Raw genomic sequence first — 18768 nt, forward strand, 5'->3', positions numbered from 1 at the left:
GCGGATATGATTCGTCGTGACCCGGCCATTCACGGCATCCCGATGGGTGGGCAGGATCATAAAGTGGCGCTCTACGCAGACGATCTTATCCTCACCCTCAGCGAGCCCCGCCAGTCTCTACCAGCGCTCCACACCGCGCTCAGCACCTTTGAAAGAGCCTCTGGTCTGAAAATTAAACACAGTAAGTCCTGGGTTCTCAACCTTACCATCCCTCCACCTGACGTCCCCTCACTGGCGCAGTTGTGTCCATACCAGTGGACCGATCACCACATCCAATACCTTGGCCTCCACCTGACACCCTCGCTAGATGGCTGGTCGTCACTTAATTGGAAGGATTGTCGCAGATCGGTCCTTGACGATCTACGGCGATGGAAGTCGCTTATTCCCTCATGGTTGGGAAGACTCAACGCAATAAAAATGTCTATTCTGCCCAAACTCCTTTACCTGCTTCAGTGTCTCCCTACGCCTTTCCCCTTACACAACATTCGAGCTTTGCAGAAGGACTGCACCAATTTCATATGGGGGGGAAAGAGGCCCCGCTTCTCCCAAGCGCTCCTTATGGCTCCGAGACATCGTGGAGGGCTAGCGTGTCCTAATTTGGTGGACTATTATTGGGCTGCTCATCTGGGGTTCGTGGTGGAATGGGGCATCAGGGAGAGTGAAAAGGGGTGGCTCCACATGGACAGAGCTGTAACTGGTCACACCGTCTGGGACCTGGCGTGGACTCACAAAGCAGGGCAGTCCCCGAGTGCTTATCTGGCGGTGCCCACAAAGACAGTGCTGGACATATGGGACAGAATAGCAGTCCGTAGAGGTCTCACGACTTTTCCCTCCCCGCACACCCCTATTGAGGGCAATCCGTGGTTTCCGCCGGCTTGTCGTACTAGGGCCTTTCGTAAATGGACTCAGGGTGACTGCAGACTCCTTACGGATCTCTTTGATGGGGGCACCCTTAAGTCTTCTGCCCACTGTAGAGAGGAATTTCGGCTTCCGCCTGAGGCTGAGCTGCAATATCTCCAGTTGCGCCATTGGGTCTTGACGGACGCAGTATACCCTGGAGCTACTCGAGACTTTACTCCGTTCGAGCGCTTGGCCCGCTCTTGTGCCAACACGAAGGGGTTGATCTCCAAGATATACCAGATACTGCAACACCCCCAGGCGGCACCCTCGCAGACATATCAACAACGGTGGAATGCGACGTTGGGGGCGGATATCACGTCGACGCAGTGGCTTCGTTTGTGGAGAGATATCCCTAAAGTGTATCGCAGTGTTCCACAGCAAGAAAACGCATACAAGGTGATGACACAGTGGTATTACACTCCTCAGCGCTTACATAAAATGTTTCCAACCTCCTCTCCCGATTGCTGGAGATGCCATGATGCGCCTGGGGATTTCCTACACATTTGGTGGATCTGCCCCTTGATCACTGTCTTTTGGAAAGAGGTCCTGAGTCACATTAGAGGGGTCCTGGGGTTTCCTTTGCCTGATGCTGCTAGTACATTGCTGCTGGGAATCAAGCCTGCGAATCTGCTAGCTCTGACCCGAAGCGACTGGACTTTGTCGCTTCAAATGCTGGGCGCTGCCAGACAACTTATTGCCCTGTACTGGAAGAAGATGGAGGCACCCCCTATTGCTGCATGGTTTGGGAGGCTTTGGCAGGTCATCACTATGGAATTGCTCTCCGCGAGGCTGCAGTCTCGCACTGCACGCTTAAAGGAGGTGTGGCAGCCCCTGGTGACCTATCTGTGCAAAACCGAACATGCGAGAAACATGCCCCCCAGACTGAGGGCGCTGAGTTTGGTGGATGATGCTGTGCTCCCCTTTACCCCACGTGGGCTCATAGGGTAATAGCTCTAGAGCCCGTGCTGTACCTCGTGACGGTTACCTTTGCTGTTGCTACTCTCTGGGTCCTTCTCCCTCCCCCTCTCCCGACTCTCTCTTCTCTGACTCTCTACCTACTCTTTCTTCCTGCTATCCTTGTTGTTCTGACGCCTCCTTCTAGGCTCCTGGTTGTATGTTGGACCGTTAAGGTCCGGTAGTTCTTTTGGTTCTGGCCACTGGTTTACGCCCGGCCCCAAGGGCTCGGCTCCATGGGTGGTGACTATTAGGCGTGGTGGAAAGCGGTCCCTACTCTCTGACGCGGCCGGCCCTATTGGGTTGTAGGCATAACGCTGTGTATAAGATAGCTGAGATCATGGGCCATGTAGGCACAGTATGTTATGTAATTTCCTCTGACGCGCCCGGCCCCCCTTTGGGGGTTGTAGGCTTATCGCTGTGTATATGTCACCTTTTCTTTCTGCGTACTCCCTATTGGGGGGTGAAATAAAACAGACTTTGAAACAAAACTTCCCTAACTTGCTTTAGAAAGGGGTTAAAAACCTTTCTTTTTTATCCAATAGTGCACGCTCTCAATAATTTCATCCACTTTAAAGTACCAAGAAACTAATTTCAGTGAACGTTGTTCTATATAAATACTCTGACTGGCTGACAACAAGTCTAAAGGGAAGATTCCTGCAGAGGGTCATGCAGTCTGACAATAATCCCACTCTGTTACTTCCCAGGGCACTAAAGGGATTATGCTTAAAGAAAGCTGCAGTCACATAATGCACCTGCTTGAGGTCCTTTACTGGTGCCCAGAGAAGTGACATTGGCAGAACTGTGTAGTCATGGAAATGATTACACTGTTGTCATTGGGTCAACCCAGAAGGAAGTCACCTTCTAACAGTTGTGCAGCCATAGTGCGCGTTAGCTCCAATACTCCTTCTGTAACCCCAGTAATGTCCACTAAAGAAGGCGGCACACTAAGCAAGATACCAATCCTCTCCACTTGAACTTAGCATCGAGGGATATCATCCAGTGATAGAATTTCGGTCTTAGAAGACAGAATTTGACACAAGCAGCACTGATAAATTCATGTTTTGCGCTGGGGACATCCCCTTTCTTCTCAGTATGTACTAATTTTGAATTTGCTTGGCAGGAGCATCTGACATTCAGTCTATTCCTGGGTTCCGGTCACCCTTGGTGTTTCTTCCTACCCCCGATATCGAGGAGAAATATGCGATCCTTTGGAACGGGTATTCTGGAATGAACAGTGTCCTGCTGGGTCTTGGCATCCATTGGTTGCAAATGATTTTTTCCTCCCTCGTAGTCTGTTGTACATCTCAAATCTACATTTAGTTGAAATATAAGTTTTAAAGATTATTCCGTTTCTCATCGAAGGGCATTTTATTTCTATGTAACTACCAGAAGCGAATTCAGAATTGTTCCAGAAGACAAAGTGCGTTTGAATAAAATTAGTTTAAATGAGAACATAATTATGTTCTGTATCAAGCTTTTCACAAATCTTCCCCTTTTCGGGTATACAGCGAAAGCAGGCGAGTTTAGTTTCCAAAGGCCCTGGATCATGGCGCTCCAAAATCATACAGCTCCCTTCTTAAATAAAATGTGTGCTCTCAGCAGAGTCAAGTCCATTAGTTCATTACAGCCCTTTAACCGTGCTACTCCCAGTTTAAGCGTAATGGCAACAAGTGGTTTGGACCTAGCCAGCTTGTCGGGACCGTAATAAACTAAGAGAAAAGGTGTCCTGGCCGTCACATTCAAATGCTGCTAAACTAATTTAACAGACTAAAGGCTATTAATTCAATTGATATAGGCTTGAAGCATATATTTGCTACTTCATTCTATGTACTTTACTCCATATATAAAAATAGGTCAGGTAAGTGCGGATATGTTTTAGTCAAGAACAAATTATACATATTAACGCAAAAAATAAAACAAAAACATACAGATTTTGTGATGAAGTAATGTGATGTAACAAACAATACATGAAGAGTGATACATAACAATTAGCTAAACATAATATCACCAGTCTTAGTTCACAAAAGGAGCAGCTACTAGGACATCCTTTACCATCCACATTGTGTGACCAATTTAAGAAGCTGCTACCCAAAAGGAATAGAAACATTAGCCCCAGTAGTGAGACCATTCAAAAAACATTTCTACTGGGGTAAACTTAATTAAATGCCAAAGTCCCTGTGTCGTTTGATGCCGACGCATTTCTATTCCGAAGGTGGTTGCGGGATTCTCTTCAGGGCGCGGAATGGTTTATCTGGTGAATAGAGAAATAAATGTGCACGTTGCAGCCGAAAAGAGGCAAGTTAAAATGTAGATGGCACGATTTGCGCCAGTCGGGCAGTGCTTTTACTAAGATATTGGAATGCTTGCTGCTGGTTAGTTGAAAGCCTAGTTGGGCTTCGGAAGGGTGATTTTCGCCATGCCGGCGATGTTTTCGTTAATGCCATATCCTGGTGCTACCTCTAACACTACCAGGTGTGGAAACCCTGAGGCCCCATATAAACATCAACTGTGTACCACAAGGTATCACTGTGTGCAAGATCCTTACAGAAGTTCATATAAATTCACAGAATTGCAAAAGACATTACTCACACACCTAAAAAACAGATTGAGGTGCTGGAAAGAAATTAACTTTGACTTGCATTTTATTCTATAACCTTGATGTTGATCCATTAATTTGAAGTGAATATCTGTTTGAATATTGTTGTTTTATGATGATTATAGGGTAAAACTGTATCTTGCTTCACAACCAATGCAGCAGCGTTGTCTTCTGACTAGCACAAACATAAGGGAACCAAGAAGCTCTAAAAGTTCTATTGTGCAAACAGATTAACACCTGTGCAAGCTGGATTCTGATGGAGCCTGGCAATACAACCTTTAGAACTACCTAGGTCTTCCTGGGTGCTACAGACCAGCAAGCACTTGACAGCTAATTAGAAATATGTATTTAAAAAAATACATTTATATTCAGTCTGGGGTGGTTACAACTTTTTGACATTAGACGAAATTCTAAGCTTAGACCTGGGAAGAATGTAACATAATTTCTTTTTTTTTAATAAAAAAAAAAAAATGTTTTTATTTGCATTTTCCATCCACGTAAACATAACAAGCATGTCACATAAGATTGTCCATCATACCCTGTTCTCCCACCGCCCACCACTTCCAATGCTGTACATAACATAACACTTCACCTGCATGTAATAACATGTCATCTACTTTCGGAACATGCAGCTGCATCCAAGTCCTTCCCCTGAACGCCAGGGCTGCTTGTTTGAACAATCATCCCCTCCTCAAAGCCCCCCATCCAGGCCATAATAACGTCGCCATTTCCCCCATACGCTATTAAACTTCTTTGGGCACCCTCTAGCCTTATAGGTAACCCTTTCTGCAGCCATGTACATGTCCATATTCCTCCTCCAGTCATCAAGTCTCGGGGGTTTGGCGCTCCCAAGACCCTAGCCATATCCCTCTTGGCCACCACCAATGCCAGGGTTAAAAAAATTACATGAGGTCGGGGCAAATCCACTGCACTCGTTATCCCCAGTAGGACCAGTTTAGGCTCCAGCTGTAAGGTCGTATCCAGTATGTTACCAAGCTCCCTCAGTATCTTGGCCCAGTAGCTCAGGATGACCCCACATTCCCAGATGGTATGATAAAAGTTTCCCTCAGCAGACGGTATCTATCATAATATACTCTGTGAACATTTTTTAATTGGATAAGTCGTAATCGGGATTTTATTGCCACTTCCCTAGGGTGCATCAGGGCAGTCTCCCAGTCGAGCATATCCATCTCCCCCAGATTCGATTCCCACGCACTTTTCAGTTTCACCAGTCCGTCCGGCATATTGTTAAGCAGGGTTTTGTAAGTCAAGGAAACTAACTTAGCTGGGACCTGGTCCTGCAGCAGTCGGCCCTCTAGCGGTGCATACTCCGGCAATGGGCCAGAGAGCGCCTCTTCCGCCTGCCAGGCGTGGCGCACCTGCGCATACTTCAAAAACTGAGTGTGGTGCAGGCCATATTCCGCCCTCAGCACCTGGAACGACTTCATAGCGCCCTGCTTCTGGAGGTCGCCCAGTACTGAAATTCCTATGTCGTCCCACCTTTTGAGTCCCATAACTCTACAGTCACCCGTGTCGCGGATAGTAGCGCTTCTTTCCCTCTACCCCCATATATGTAGAGTAGATATGTGCGACGTTCCAATTTTCCCCTTTCCAGCCTATATGTGGGGTGATCAACCAGGGCATGTAGCCAGTCATTTATCGGCGCCAAATGTTCTGCCCAATAGTATGCCTCAATATTGGGTAGGGAAATCCCCCCATTGTATTGGTTCCTCTGTAGGGTCTCCAGGGCTATCCTAGGCTGTTTACCCAGCCAAAGCAACGTTCTAAGCCCCTCGTTTATTTGTTTAAACACCTGTCGAGGTAGGGGGAAGTATTCATTTTGCAAAGCATATAGGAACCACGGCAGGGTTTTAAACATAGCTGCCCACCCTAATATTGTGAGGGGGATGGTCTTCCATCTGAGTGCATCATCCTCAAAGTTTGTGAGAACTCGTATATTTTTCGTATATGAAATAGAACGGTCGCTCGTCATGTAGATCCCTAAGTATGTAAACCCCTCAGACGTCACCCGTAGCGCCGCGGGTATGGCCGGCCCCAAGCTGTCACCTCCGGGGCTGTACAAGACTGACTTATGCCAATTTATAGTATAGCCTGAGCGTGACCCATAGTGGCCCAACAATGTAAATAAACATGGTATCGATACCTCTGGAGTTTTGATATATAGCAGGATGTCATCCGCGTAGAGCGAAATGTTCTCTTCATAACTGTAATCTCGGGCAATTTTAAAGCCCGTTATCAGTCTATCTTGCCATATTTGGCATGCCACCACCTCTATGGTGAGGGCGAACAGTAACGGCACTCCTCTGGCGGTTTACTCTGCTTATATATAGGTATTATTGTGGCCATGCGGAGGTCTGGTGGGAGTGTTCCCTCCTCCATCGCCCCATTGAACAAAGCTAGTATATACATAGTAAGGAGGTCTTGCGTTTTTTAAAAGAATTCCGCTGGGAACCCATTAGGACCAGGAGATTTCCCCGGGCGTAGTTTAACTATCGCCTCCCGCACCTCAGCGACTGTGATCTCAGCCTCCAAGCTCTCCCGAGCTTCCAGCTCTAATCTGGGGGTCTCAACCACGTCTAGGTACTGACCAATCTCGGTCGCCGAGCCTAGATCTCTAGCCTCGTAGAACTGCTCATAATAAGCTGCGAAAGTCTGCGTTATCTGTACATCCGTCCTTCGGGACTGGCCCCCCGCGTCCACCACCTGGTCTACCCACCTCGCCTCCTGCTCTCCAATCCAATTCAATCTTTATTTCGTTGCATTGCAACATAAAAGATAACAATAAAATATGCATTTCATAATATACTATACGATAATGTAACATTCATTCTAGGGCTCCCTTTACATTTCATCGATTTTGACACGTTGGCTAGTATTTCATCAAAAAAGCACATCATTTTTACTCAGTTTGGCACAGTATCAAATAAATATTTAAAAATTTAAAAAAGGAGAAAAGTTAAAAAGACATTAAACAGTAGGTTAAATCTACAACCAGAATTAAAATATAATGCATTTGCTTGTTCATGGTTCCGGGGAGTCTAAATAACAGTTTTCTTAGTTTAGAAGGAAAGAGATAGTTTCTTTCTAACAAAATAAGTGGACAATAGAAATTTGCTAATACCGAACACGATAACTTGGCTGGTGTCCGTACTTAGGATTCTACCAGCTTCCCTGTGGGAAATAGAGCCAATATTACTCCTGCTCTCTACGACTCAGCCATGCCAAGAGTTTCCCGGACTTGTCCCCCACATCGTATAGTCTATGGAGGGTCGCCTGCGCCTGTGTCTTGGCCTCGTCGCTCGTCAGGGCCTTATATTGCTGCTGGGCATCCAGAACTTGTCACAATGAACGCACTCCCCCGTCCGCGACATGTCGCCGTTCGAGCTCCAATATGCGAGCCTCAAGGTCACTAAGGTCCCCCTGCAATCTCCTCTTGTCCTCTGCCAACCTATTCTGTACCTTATCGCGCATGACGGCCTTCAGAGCTTCTCTGACTGTACTGAGCCCAAGTTGTCTGCTAGGTACACCTTCACATCCGCCCTAAATTCCCGCAACAAGTCCCTATTCTGAAGATCCCAGGCAGCCAGTCTCCAACTCTTGCCCTTCGTTCCTATTGTCACCAACATTGCCGAGTGGTCCGAGATGCCCCGTGCCAGGTATTCTGCCCGGCTAGCAACATCCAGCGCACGGCGGGATAGGAGGACATAGTCCAGTCTAGAATACACCTTGTGCGCCCCAGAGAAGTAGGAATACATCCTAGCTTCCGGATGAAGCCATCTCCAGGCGTCCGTCAGTCCTACCGTGTCTAGAAACCGGGAAAGAGGGGTCTGCAGCGAGGGGCCCGTTCTCACCCCTGACCTGTCCAGGGGGGGTGTACAACATCATTGAAATTTCCTCCCACCATGTGTAGAGTGTCCGGCATGTTCAGAATAATATCAGCTATTCCTGCGAGGGTTCTAGCCTGTAACTTAGGGGGCGTTTACACTGACAGGACCGTAATCTTCTGGCGTCTCAATGTCCCTGTTACCCCCAACGTATGTACCCAGTGGGTCCGTCCAAGTTTCTGTAACTATGAAAGGGGGGAACTTCCTAACCAGTATGGCCACCCCCCTGGAGCCCGATGCGTACCCCGCATGGGCTAATACCTTATACGCCCCTCTAGCCAACAAACTACACCGTGTCACATGCAAATGCGTTTCTTGGAGAAGTACTATGTCTGGGGCCATCCTCTTAACAAAGGCCATCACCAATCTCCGTTTTATCTTAGTGCCCAAGCCGTTCACATTCTATGTAAGGATTTTAACCGTTCCAGTGCCTTGCACCTCCTCCCCTGGGTCACCTACTACTTCAGGGGACATCGAACTGAGTCAGGACATGCCCTGGTTGGGCCCCGGTGTAGGGTGTACAGCTGTAGTGAACACTTCCCTCTGTGACATGCTAAAAAAAGATAACCAAAACCTTAAACCCCCCAGCCCACCACCCACTGGGCCCCCCTCCCCTTCCCAACCCCTCTGCTGATTCCCCCAAAACTCCCCCTCCCCACCCCTCTCCCCCGTTCAGACCCATCGCCATCATAAAGATAGAGATACAGCTGTCCAGGTAAGGGAGGTCTGTCGCCCTCCCGCCACCACCCCAACTACTGACTTGCCAGCTTCACGCTGCTGCAAGAGAATTGTTAGAAGGTATAATCACAAAACTTGTAACTAAGAAAACAAAACGAAAGAAAAATTCAGTGCAATACAATCAAAACAAACAGATATAGGGGGTGTGTTCAACTTGCGTGCTCTCGGCTTCAGTGTCCAAAGTTGGGTGACCCGTGCGGTCCCTTCATCACGAGTTAGAATCTTGTGGGTCTCCCTGCGAAATCTCAGTGTACTGGGTATTTCCCCGCTCCATATCTTTTATGGCTGCCACCAGGGGATGCAACGAGCGCCCTTCCAGATCCTCTCCTTCTGAGGAGGTATTACCAGGTTCAGCCTCCTCTTCTGACCGCGCCTTTTCTGCCAGGCATCGAAAGCGTGAGCCCGTTAAGCAAATTGAATCCAAGGCGGCTGTACTCTTCCGTCTCCTCCGCCTGGCTCCAGACACGGGGTATGGGGTCGCCGCCACCTCGCGGCTGTCACGTCTCATCGGCTTTGGTGACCCCTGCGGATTCCCCCCAGGGAGGTCCCGCTCTAGCGGCCTCATCTCCCCCATTAGCTGCCGCCCCACAGGAGGGCGTTCCTCTAGCCATTGCCATGCCTCCTCCGGGGATTGAAAAAATGGGCTTTCTCCTTATATATCACTTTCAGTGTTGCAGGGAATAACAGCATGTATTGTTTTTGGAGGGTTCTCAACTTAGCTTTAACCGAGTCAAAGGAGCGCCGTTGCTTCTGCACCTCTTGACTGTAATCCGGGAAAATCATGATGTGTGCATTTTCATGACGGATGTTCCCGAGCTTCCTAGCCTCCCGGAGCATCATGTCCCGATTCAAGAAGTTTAAGAAACGGGCAATGACTGGCCGAGGTCGCGCCCCAGCCGGGGGTCGCGCCAGCAGTGCCCTGTGCACCCTCTCACTGACGAAGCAAGTGGAGACTTTGTCTCTTGGAAATGTGCGCAGCAACCAGGAGTGAAGGAACTCGGCCATGTTTGCCCCCTCAAGTCCTTCCCTAAAGCCCACGAAGCGGAGGTTGTTGCGTCTCGCTCTGTTTTCCGCGTCATCCACCTTCCATAGAAGCTGCTTATGTGAAGCTTGTAGTTCCAGCAGGCCCTTTTTCAAGTCCTGCATGTTGTCTTCCTCTTCTCCTATCCGGGTCTCCGTGGCTGTCACTCTTTCGGCTAAATTGCGGAGGTCCTGCCGCAGGAGCGTCACCTCCGTTCCCACCTCCCCGATTTTGTTTTCAAGGGTCTCACGGGATGCTTGGATGGCATTCATCAGGAGGGTCGTATCCGATCTCACGCCAGTCGAATCACTCTCCATGACAGGGGGGGCCACGGCATATCTATCCAGGGTGCCCTGCTTAGGGGGCTTTGGGTCCAGATTCTTCTTGCCAATCATAGACCGTGGTACTGCCTCTTTCCCCCAGGGAACGCGCTGCCCTAGACCAGGATCTCGCAAGGGTCCCAACAGCCCCACAGACCTCCACCCTCAATGCTCCCGGTCGTCTCCGGTCAATACCAGCCACTGCGCAGGCTTCATGGGTGGCGCAAGTGTACTCTTCACAGCCAGGCCCCTAAGGCGAGCTCCAAACCCCTCACTGTGCCCACGACCATTCCAGGTTGCAGATCCGTGCCCTCTCAACTTACAGTCAGCCAGGCCCCCTTTGCTAATGTCCGTCTGATCACCTGTCCATGGGGGGGTGTCGCAGCAGGCCTCCGGTCCAGGCCCTAGTCCCAACCAGCACTCCAACTCTCCGACTCTCTCCCCTTCTCCACTCTGCTCTGCTGGTCCCTCCAGGTATCTCCAATGAAGCAGGGCCTCACTCGCCGCAAGTGCAGGAAACTGCCCTCCGTAGGCCCGGTCCACAATCCGGCCCTCTCTAGGCGTCAACCATGAAGGCCTCTGGCTCCAGGTCCGGCTCCTCTCCCCCCTCAGGTCCACATCAAGAAATAGTGGCCGTGGGCCGTCTCCCCGGGCCTCATCCAGGCTCACCGCCTGTCGTAGTGCAAGGGTGAAGGGTGGGGGGGGGGGGTGTCCCTCAGTGCGTGCTTGATTGATGGGGGCCCAGAAGCCGGAGATCAGGCAGGGGGGGAGAAAGGCGGCAGGAAGGGGCCTACCCACAGAGTCTTCCACCACAGCGCGTGGGCAGCCCTTCGTCAATCTCGGCCACCGCTGCTCCTGGGTCCTCCCTCCGTATTGAATGGCAGTCTGGAGCGACGGCGCGGCCCCCGGCCCGCGAGACCTCCAATAGTTCCGCGGCCTCCTCCTTCACAGAGCCAGCGCCACCTCAGCGCGCTCCCCCGGCCTCCGGCCCGCTCCTCGTTGCCTCCAGGAAACAGGACCTGCAGTTCCCCGAGTGCTCCCACCTGCTACCAGGAAGCGCAGGGATCGCCCAGGATGCAAAATGTATATTCATCGGGACTCAGAGTCGCCGATATGCGTGTCGGATTGTTGGTGGCCGCCGGAGCTAGCAACCTCACGTCCTACACGGCCATGTTGTTAGCCACGCCCCGAATTTAACAATTTCATTTGCATATGTGCGAAAACTTATATGGGAGTAATAAAGTCAAACCTATTCAGTGCATGTCAGAGTTCAATTAGATAAAACTGGCTACACTTTGGCCCAGATGGAAACACTTCTCTTGTGATATGGTTGAGAAATGCCCTCTCACTTGGTGCTTCTGATGAGATTCTGAGCAGCAGGTATTTAATTCTTTGTTTTTGAAAAGTTTAAAGAAAAATAATGATGTCGTAAGCAATAACAAAATGCCCATATTTCAAGAGAGTATGTTGAACCTACAACATGGAAAAGAAAAAAGTTACTTATCTGTAACAAAGGTTTTGCAGCTTGAATCTCTTATAGTGTAACATTATGTCCATGGCCCTGTGACTCATAATAATGTTTCCTTCTGCAGCTTGAGAGTGGTTGTGAAGTGTGAGTAGAAGCAAACAAATGTTTTACTACTGTCTGGCACACTGCTTCTTATCCCAACTGGATACCCACACTAAGGAAAATGTATTGAATATAAATACGTCAGTATAGGGGACTCTTACTATGAAAGCTAAAGATGGTAGTGTGACCTCTGAACCATGTGAAACAGAACTTAATTGTCTCCACAATCCATCTGAAGAATGCTCCTTTTTACGGGTTTCCCTACCATAGATGGAGCATGCGACACAAAGTTTTTTGTCATGCATGTTTCATATTATCCCAAAATTACACTAATGCCCTTGCAATATCCAGAGTATGTGACGCCGATTCTGTTGCAGATTTGGGGTTTTGGAAAAATCCATTTTTATTAACTTTTAACAAGCATACAATACTTCCCTTCTACAATATATAATTATATATAATGCTGTTTAACAGCCATTGACAGTATTTCACTCACCTTTGTAGAGAAATTAAAATACTATGAAGCCAATTTTAAAGTAGCAGTTTAAAGAAGCTTAGTGCTTGGGTACAAGAGGAAGTAACACCAACCTATTTAATAGAGTTTAAATTCCAGTGAGGCATACAATGAGGTGCATATATTTGCATTACACCCTCTAAATAAGCCTGAATCACTGCTACGCTGTAGAGTATGTTTCTGTTCACTCTTCATGCAGCACTTGTCAAGTAAATGTAGTACACATTGCTTGTATTGAGTGAGACTAAGCCTGCTGCTTGTGTTTTTGACACAAGTTCCTCTTTTCGGAAGAATACTCTCTTGTTTCTTACTTGCAAGCCTCTAAGTATACTCATGTTTTTTGTGGTATTTTTAAATGCTCATTTTCTACGACCTCATGAGCCAAGCTGCTAAGTTTAGAGAAAGCAGCTATAAGTGTCTGACTTCCTTCCGCTTCAGTGTTAATTCCCTTGATGGGAATGAGGGTAAGTGAATGTGAAAAAGTCCATGCTGGGCTTCCTCACTGTTCAAAAATGTCAACAACAAATAACTTGCAATTTCTACAAGGCGATCAAGCGGGACATACAGAAACCGCTAGACCGCTTGCGAGCGCGATGGGGGGAGGACCTGGGAAGACAGATCACTGAGACAGTTCGGGAAACTATAGTGGAAAGACCCCTGAAAGCATTCAGAAACGCGTGGTTCAAACTAATAAACTACTACGTGCTCCACAGAGCATACCTTACCCAAATTCGAATAAGACGATACTGTGGAGTAGAAAGGGCAGCAAGCCCCAGGTGTCGGGAGAGGGTAGCCCATATTCTGCACATGTTCTGAAATTGCCCTACTCTGCGTGCATTTTGGGAGGAGGGATGACACACAATAGGAGACGTTATAGACAAAGAACTGCCGCAAACCCCAGACCATTACCTACTAGGATGGTTGCCGCATATGGCCAAAAATAAAACAACTGGGAAATTCCAAGACCTGTCATATGCTCTCGCCAAACGGGAGATAACTAGACATTAGAGAGCTCCAGGGGGACAGCGAGCGGGAACACGTAAAAAGGAATTAGAAAAGTGGGCGGGCGGAGGGGAGACACTTACTCTTATGGAAGCGCCTAGAAGGAGAACTGACAACTAATGGACATGAAACCAATAGAGCGGGATCCCCACAGTCTGTAACACTGGTGCGGGCAGGGGAGGCAAATGAGTTGGCAGACCAGGTGTAGGTTGACCAGATGACACTGACGTAGAGATATGAGAACTATAGCACCAGGGACTAAGACAAGGTCCATGGCAGGCATGCAGTGGTTGAAGAGACATTTATCCGGAAGCGAGTGCAACTTCAGGGAGGGACCGGGGAGGGACCGGGGAGGGAGGGAGTTTATTTGGGTTAATGTCAGAATGTACCAGATCAAACATGCCTAATTTTACATGTGTAACAGCAATACGATTTGATGAATACTATGAATTTTTGAAAATCCAATAAAATCTGGTTAAAAATTTAAACAAAACTTGCAACCATGGTCCTTTGTTCTGTATTTTCCAATGCTAAACATATTGGGCTCTTTTGTACAAGTAATGAGACTGTGTCCTACTGTGTATTTTGATGTATAACATTCCTGTACTTTTGATACTATTTTGACCGCTCCCTACTCACCTGTGTTAAAATGCTTTGAGGGCAAAGTACATTTTTTCCAACTCTAAAGTCATGTGTTGTTGGGCTTCTTTGGTTGTACAGAGATATGAAGTTTTGTCGGATATCCATCCCAATGCATACATGAGGCACAGTGTAAGATTGGTCAATGGTACCCAGGTGAATTACACTTTGTAGAATCGTAAGATTTGATTTGTTTGAAGATGACTTGCGTGCCTGATTTAGAGTGTGGCGGATGGCTTACTCCACCACAAACAGACTGATAAGCCTGCCACCTTATTTTAAGTGCCAAAGTGCATAATACACTTGTAATAAGGCACAAATGATATTGGTTATATTTGTGATGTGTAACCCATCCAACAATCTCGGAATTAGGCTCTTAATGTCTCCAGGAGAGAGCAGAATTCCTCTTGGTCTATTAACATTAGCATTCTCCTGAATGTTTTCATGTTCTGGAATTTCTAAAACCTCATCAGCAGATTCAGTATTTCTCTCTATTGTATGTTGTGTGTGTGTGTTGTTGTTGGTGAATGGCCTTCAGAACATTCTTGTTTCTGGGGTTCCTACAGAGGTCTTTTTTGAGTTGGGCGTTGGTAACATATGACTTAAAGGCTCATTCAGTTATTTTTCTTCTAGGCCAAAGATATGATGCTCTGTTTAGGTCTGGCATTAGCCAACACCTTGTTTTTATTAAAACATATCTATACTTTTGTTATTTACATGAGCTTTCAGTCAGTCCTCTTCAGCAATTGATTTGGTGTAATGTAATTCGTCAAACTCAGAAAGATGGAACACAAATTAGGCTTTGTTGAGATTCAAACTTTTGGACTCCACGTTTCGTCGGAGACCGTTCAGCTCACAGACCTCCAACAGGCAGAATATAAACATAATTCTTTCTATTAGTATAAAAAAAAAAAAAAAAACTTGAAGAACACCGATAAAAAAACTTTCTCTTTAGGGTCACTGATTATTAATCTGCAGACTGGGAGAAATTAGTAATTGTCGTTTATAGTCGATTTTTGGTGTTATGTATCTTTGGCGTCTGTGTTCCTCTGGCATTATTTCTGCGGAAAAGAGGGTGGAGGATGTGGCGTTACGGCCAGTGCTGCTGACTTTGGAACTCTGTGTCAACTCAACATCCTATGATGCTGGTCAAATCACTTAATCTCCCTGTGTCAAAATTAATGTGACCCTGTGTAATGTAACTGGTGCTCATGTAAAGCGCCCTGATACCTTCAGGTCAAGTTTGCGCTACATAAAACTGCAACAACAAAAAAAAGACGTGCGGAGGTGAGGACTGGTGGTACAAGCGTGGATTAATATCTACGGTTATGTCTCTTACACTCACTGAAAAGCTGGTAAGCTACTTTCACTGTATTTGGAAACTGGAACAAGTTACACACTGGATTCTGGCACCCACTTTGCCCAGACTCATGACATTTCACAGGCAGCAAATCAGGGCACCACAACTTGCTTGTATACTAAGAGCTAGATGGATGCCCTTTCAGGAGCCCAGCATACACAAATACTCTCACCAATAGGGTTACATGTGCTGGGATCTGATAAAGTAAAAGAGGTTGCACTCCTGCCTTGTTCCTGAAATATGGGAGTGTCAGCCAGGTTCTACTGGGGCTCGGTGGCTTTTACCCAGGAAGTATCAACACACTCACGTTTGTTCTCAACTGTCTGTCTAGTAAAGGGGCATCGCAAACGTACCTACCTTTTTTTACGCATTACAACTCTGTAGGGAACATTACAAAAGTTCAAGGACGCCATTGGCGTTATTGGCAGACAAGCCTCCAAACCCCTAGCGTACCAGGAGCACTGCCAAGTTTAGTTCTTCACACAAGGCCAATCGTGCAGCCTTGGCAGGAGCTGCCATAGGCGAACAACAGGCAGGTTGTTTGTAATCCTGCCCCATGACAGACGCACCCAATGGCATGTTTACAACTCCCCCCTCTCTTCACCATTTCAGGAGAAACAGGAAGTGAGAGGCTCTGTGCAATCACAGTGGTAGAGCAGCAAGCTGTGAAGCAAATTCAAGCTACTCATGCCGAATTAATAAGACCTTGTTGTGGGGCCAGGGCATGTGTACAGAAGGAGGAGCCTTGAGGTTCCAGAACTTTCCCCCTGGTACTACAATCTATGTGACTACGACTCAACCTCAGTCACCACTGGTCTCTAGGAAGAGTGGGTTTGGGACTTACCAATATGAATGCATAAATGTCCTTAATCCAATTTTCGGTGTCAGTGACCATTGCCAGGGAGGGGGGGGGGCGAGGGGGGGGGAGAACGAGAGTGAACCAGTGTACTGATGGGATTGAGTGACTGATAGCCTGCAGAGTCAATGTGGAAGATTTCAGTTCAGAGTTGACCCGGACAACACAAGAATGTTGTGTGTTGAAATTATACAGCATGTATGATACACATGAAAACACAGGCACATTTGGCTATTCCTGGTCCTTAAACATGCCTGTAGGGTGTATTATCTTAAGCCTACCTCGTATTATGGCTGTTATAAACAAAACATAAGTGTTCTTACCTATATCGGAATCGGCTGCCTTTAAAGAACAGGTTGCTGCTTGACACAGTACGGACCTGGCTCGACTTCTCCAGCCTGCAACATAACAAGCACAAGCATAAGCTCCTGAAAACACAAATAAATGATGGCACAAACACACACATAAACCCAGAGACGGAAGTACAAGATATCTGGAAGCACCCACTGCTGACAGAAACACAAGGAGAACGGCAGAGACAAGAGCACAGAAGACCCCCAAAACCCGACTTCAGCTAACACGAGGACAAACCAGAAGAAAATACCCAATGCTCACACAAACATGGGGAGAAACCCCACAAAATACAAGCGAACAGAGACATCTGTATTGTTGACAGATGCACAACCAGAAACCGAGAGAAAGAGAACAAGAAAATCTGAAAACATTTTCTGCTGAAACAACCACAGATTTAAAGCCAGAGACAGAAGAATGAAAACACCCACTGCTGAAACAAAGACATGGTGAAACCCAATACGAAAAGCAAAAGGGACATCACAGCAGCCACTGCGACACACACATACATGACAAAATCCTAGAGAATCAAAAACACTTTCTGTTGCCCTAACCGAGGGGGAAACTAGAAACACCACAAGAGGAGATCCATAACAACCACTGCTGAAATTAACAATGGAATACTTCCTTTCAGCCAAACAGAAGGGCCATTAAAGAAGCCACTGTTGAAATTAATACAGGAGGGGAAAAAACACAAACACACTCTAAGAACCCACTGCAGATACAAACATAGAGAGAAACTAAAATACATTATGGAAATCCCTACTGTTGACTCACACAGAGGAACTATAAAAACACAAGCACAGGAGACCAGAGTATAACTCCGCAGTGAAATAGAGGAACCCTATGAAACAAACAAAGAAACCCCAAACCTCATACTGTTGCCACATATGGTAGGAGACAACCATAGAGACAAGAAGAGACCTGAAAACATTAGCAGCTGATACAGACATCAGGCAAAGCAAGTAAAATATTGCTGAAGCTCAAAAGTATCCACGGCCTACACTAATTCAAGGAGAAACACGTACAAGAAGCACGACAATATGTACTGCTGTTACAAACATGGACAGAAAGGCAATGCACAGAAGACTCAAGAACAGGGTCTGCTTATCCAAAGGTTGAAACCCAAAGACACACAACAACCCATAAACACTGTTATTCATGCAAAGATGGGTAGAAACCACTAAGTACAGAACCCAATGATGCGTCACCAGAGGAAATCTAGAGATACTGAAGACACAAAGACCCATAGCTGACATTACTCTGGAAGACACAAGAGCCATGACTTGAAATCACCCAGTGCTCAAATAAATGGAGGAAGAAGCCTCTTAAGGCAAAGACAGGAAGACCACCCTTATCTTCCCTACCAAACCACCCCCCAAAAATATTGCCACAAGGGAAAACAAGTGGGTACACAAGAGGAGACCGAAAAACACCATCTGCATACATAACACAGAGACGCCAGATAAAACTACACACATATATTGCTGATTACAACACAAGGGGAACTCCTGGACAAAAGCACAAAGGACCAAAATCATCAACTATAGACTCGGGTATAAACAGAAACTACAAAAAACAAGCACAGGAGAAACAAACTACTTGCTGATAAAACAAAAATTAGATGAAAGAAACATACAAGAGGGTACCCAAAACCCATAAATAGAGGACACAAGTGCAAGAGTCCTGAAAACTCTAACTGCCGACACAAACATCAGAAAGAAACCTGAGACACAAGAGGAGACTTGAAAACACTCAGAGTTTAAACAAATACATAGAGAAACACAAGAGACTAAAACATATATTTTTGACACATACAAATGGCGAACTCAAACTGTGAGAAAAGCTACGATGATTACAGAAACAAAGCCAGGGAATGGTGAAGACAGTTACTGAGCCCAGGGATTTGAACAGAGGGAACCAAAATAGTGAGTGAAACCACAAAAACATTCTAGAAGAAGAACATCTCTGCCCATTATCACAGCACTATCACAGTGACAGATATACAGACACCCACTGCACCTAGGAATACATCTAGA

The 18768-nt window shown here is 46.9% G+C and overlaps 1 protein-coding gene across 5 annotated transcripts in view; it reads right to left on the reverse strand.

Annotated features, from left to right (window-relative positions):
• FRMD5 (FERM domain containing 5) overlaps nt 1-18768 on the reverse strand; it is a 575457-nt gene that overhangs the window by 91218 nt on the left and 465471 nt on the right. For all 5 annotated transcript variants that reach the window (XM_078682953.1, XM_078682954.1, XM_078682956.1 and 2 more), the window contains one exon: nt 16702-16776. In XM_078682953.1, the coding sequence (XP_078539079.1) occupies nt 16702-16776 (75 nt within the window). The remainder of the gene's footprint in view (nt 1-16701; nt 16777-18768) is intronic.

This window comes from Lissotriton helveticus, chromosome 3_1, assembly GCF_964261635.1.
Source record: "Lissotriton helveticus chromosome 3_1, aLisHel1.1, whole genome shotgun sequence".
NCBI lineage: Eukaryota > Metazoa > Chordata > Amphibia > Caudata > Salamandridae > Lissotriton > Lissotriton helveticus.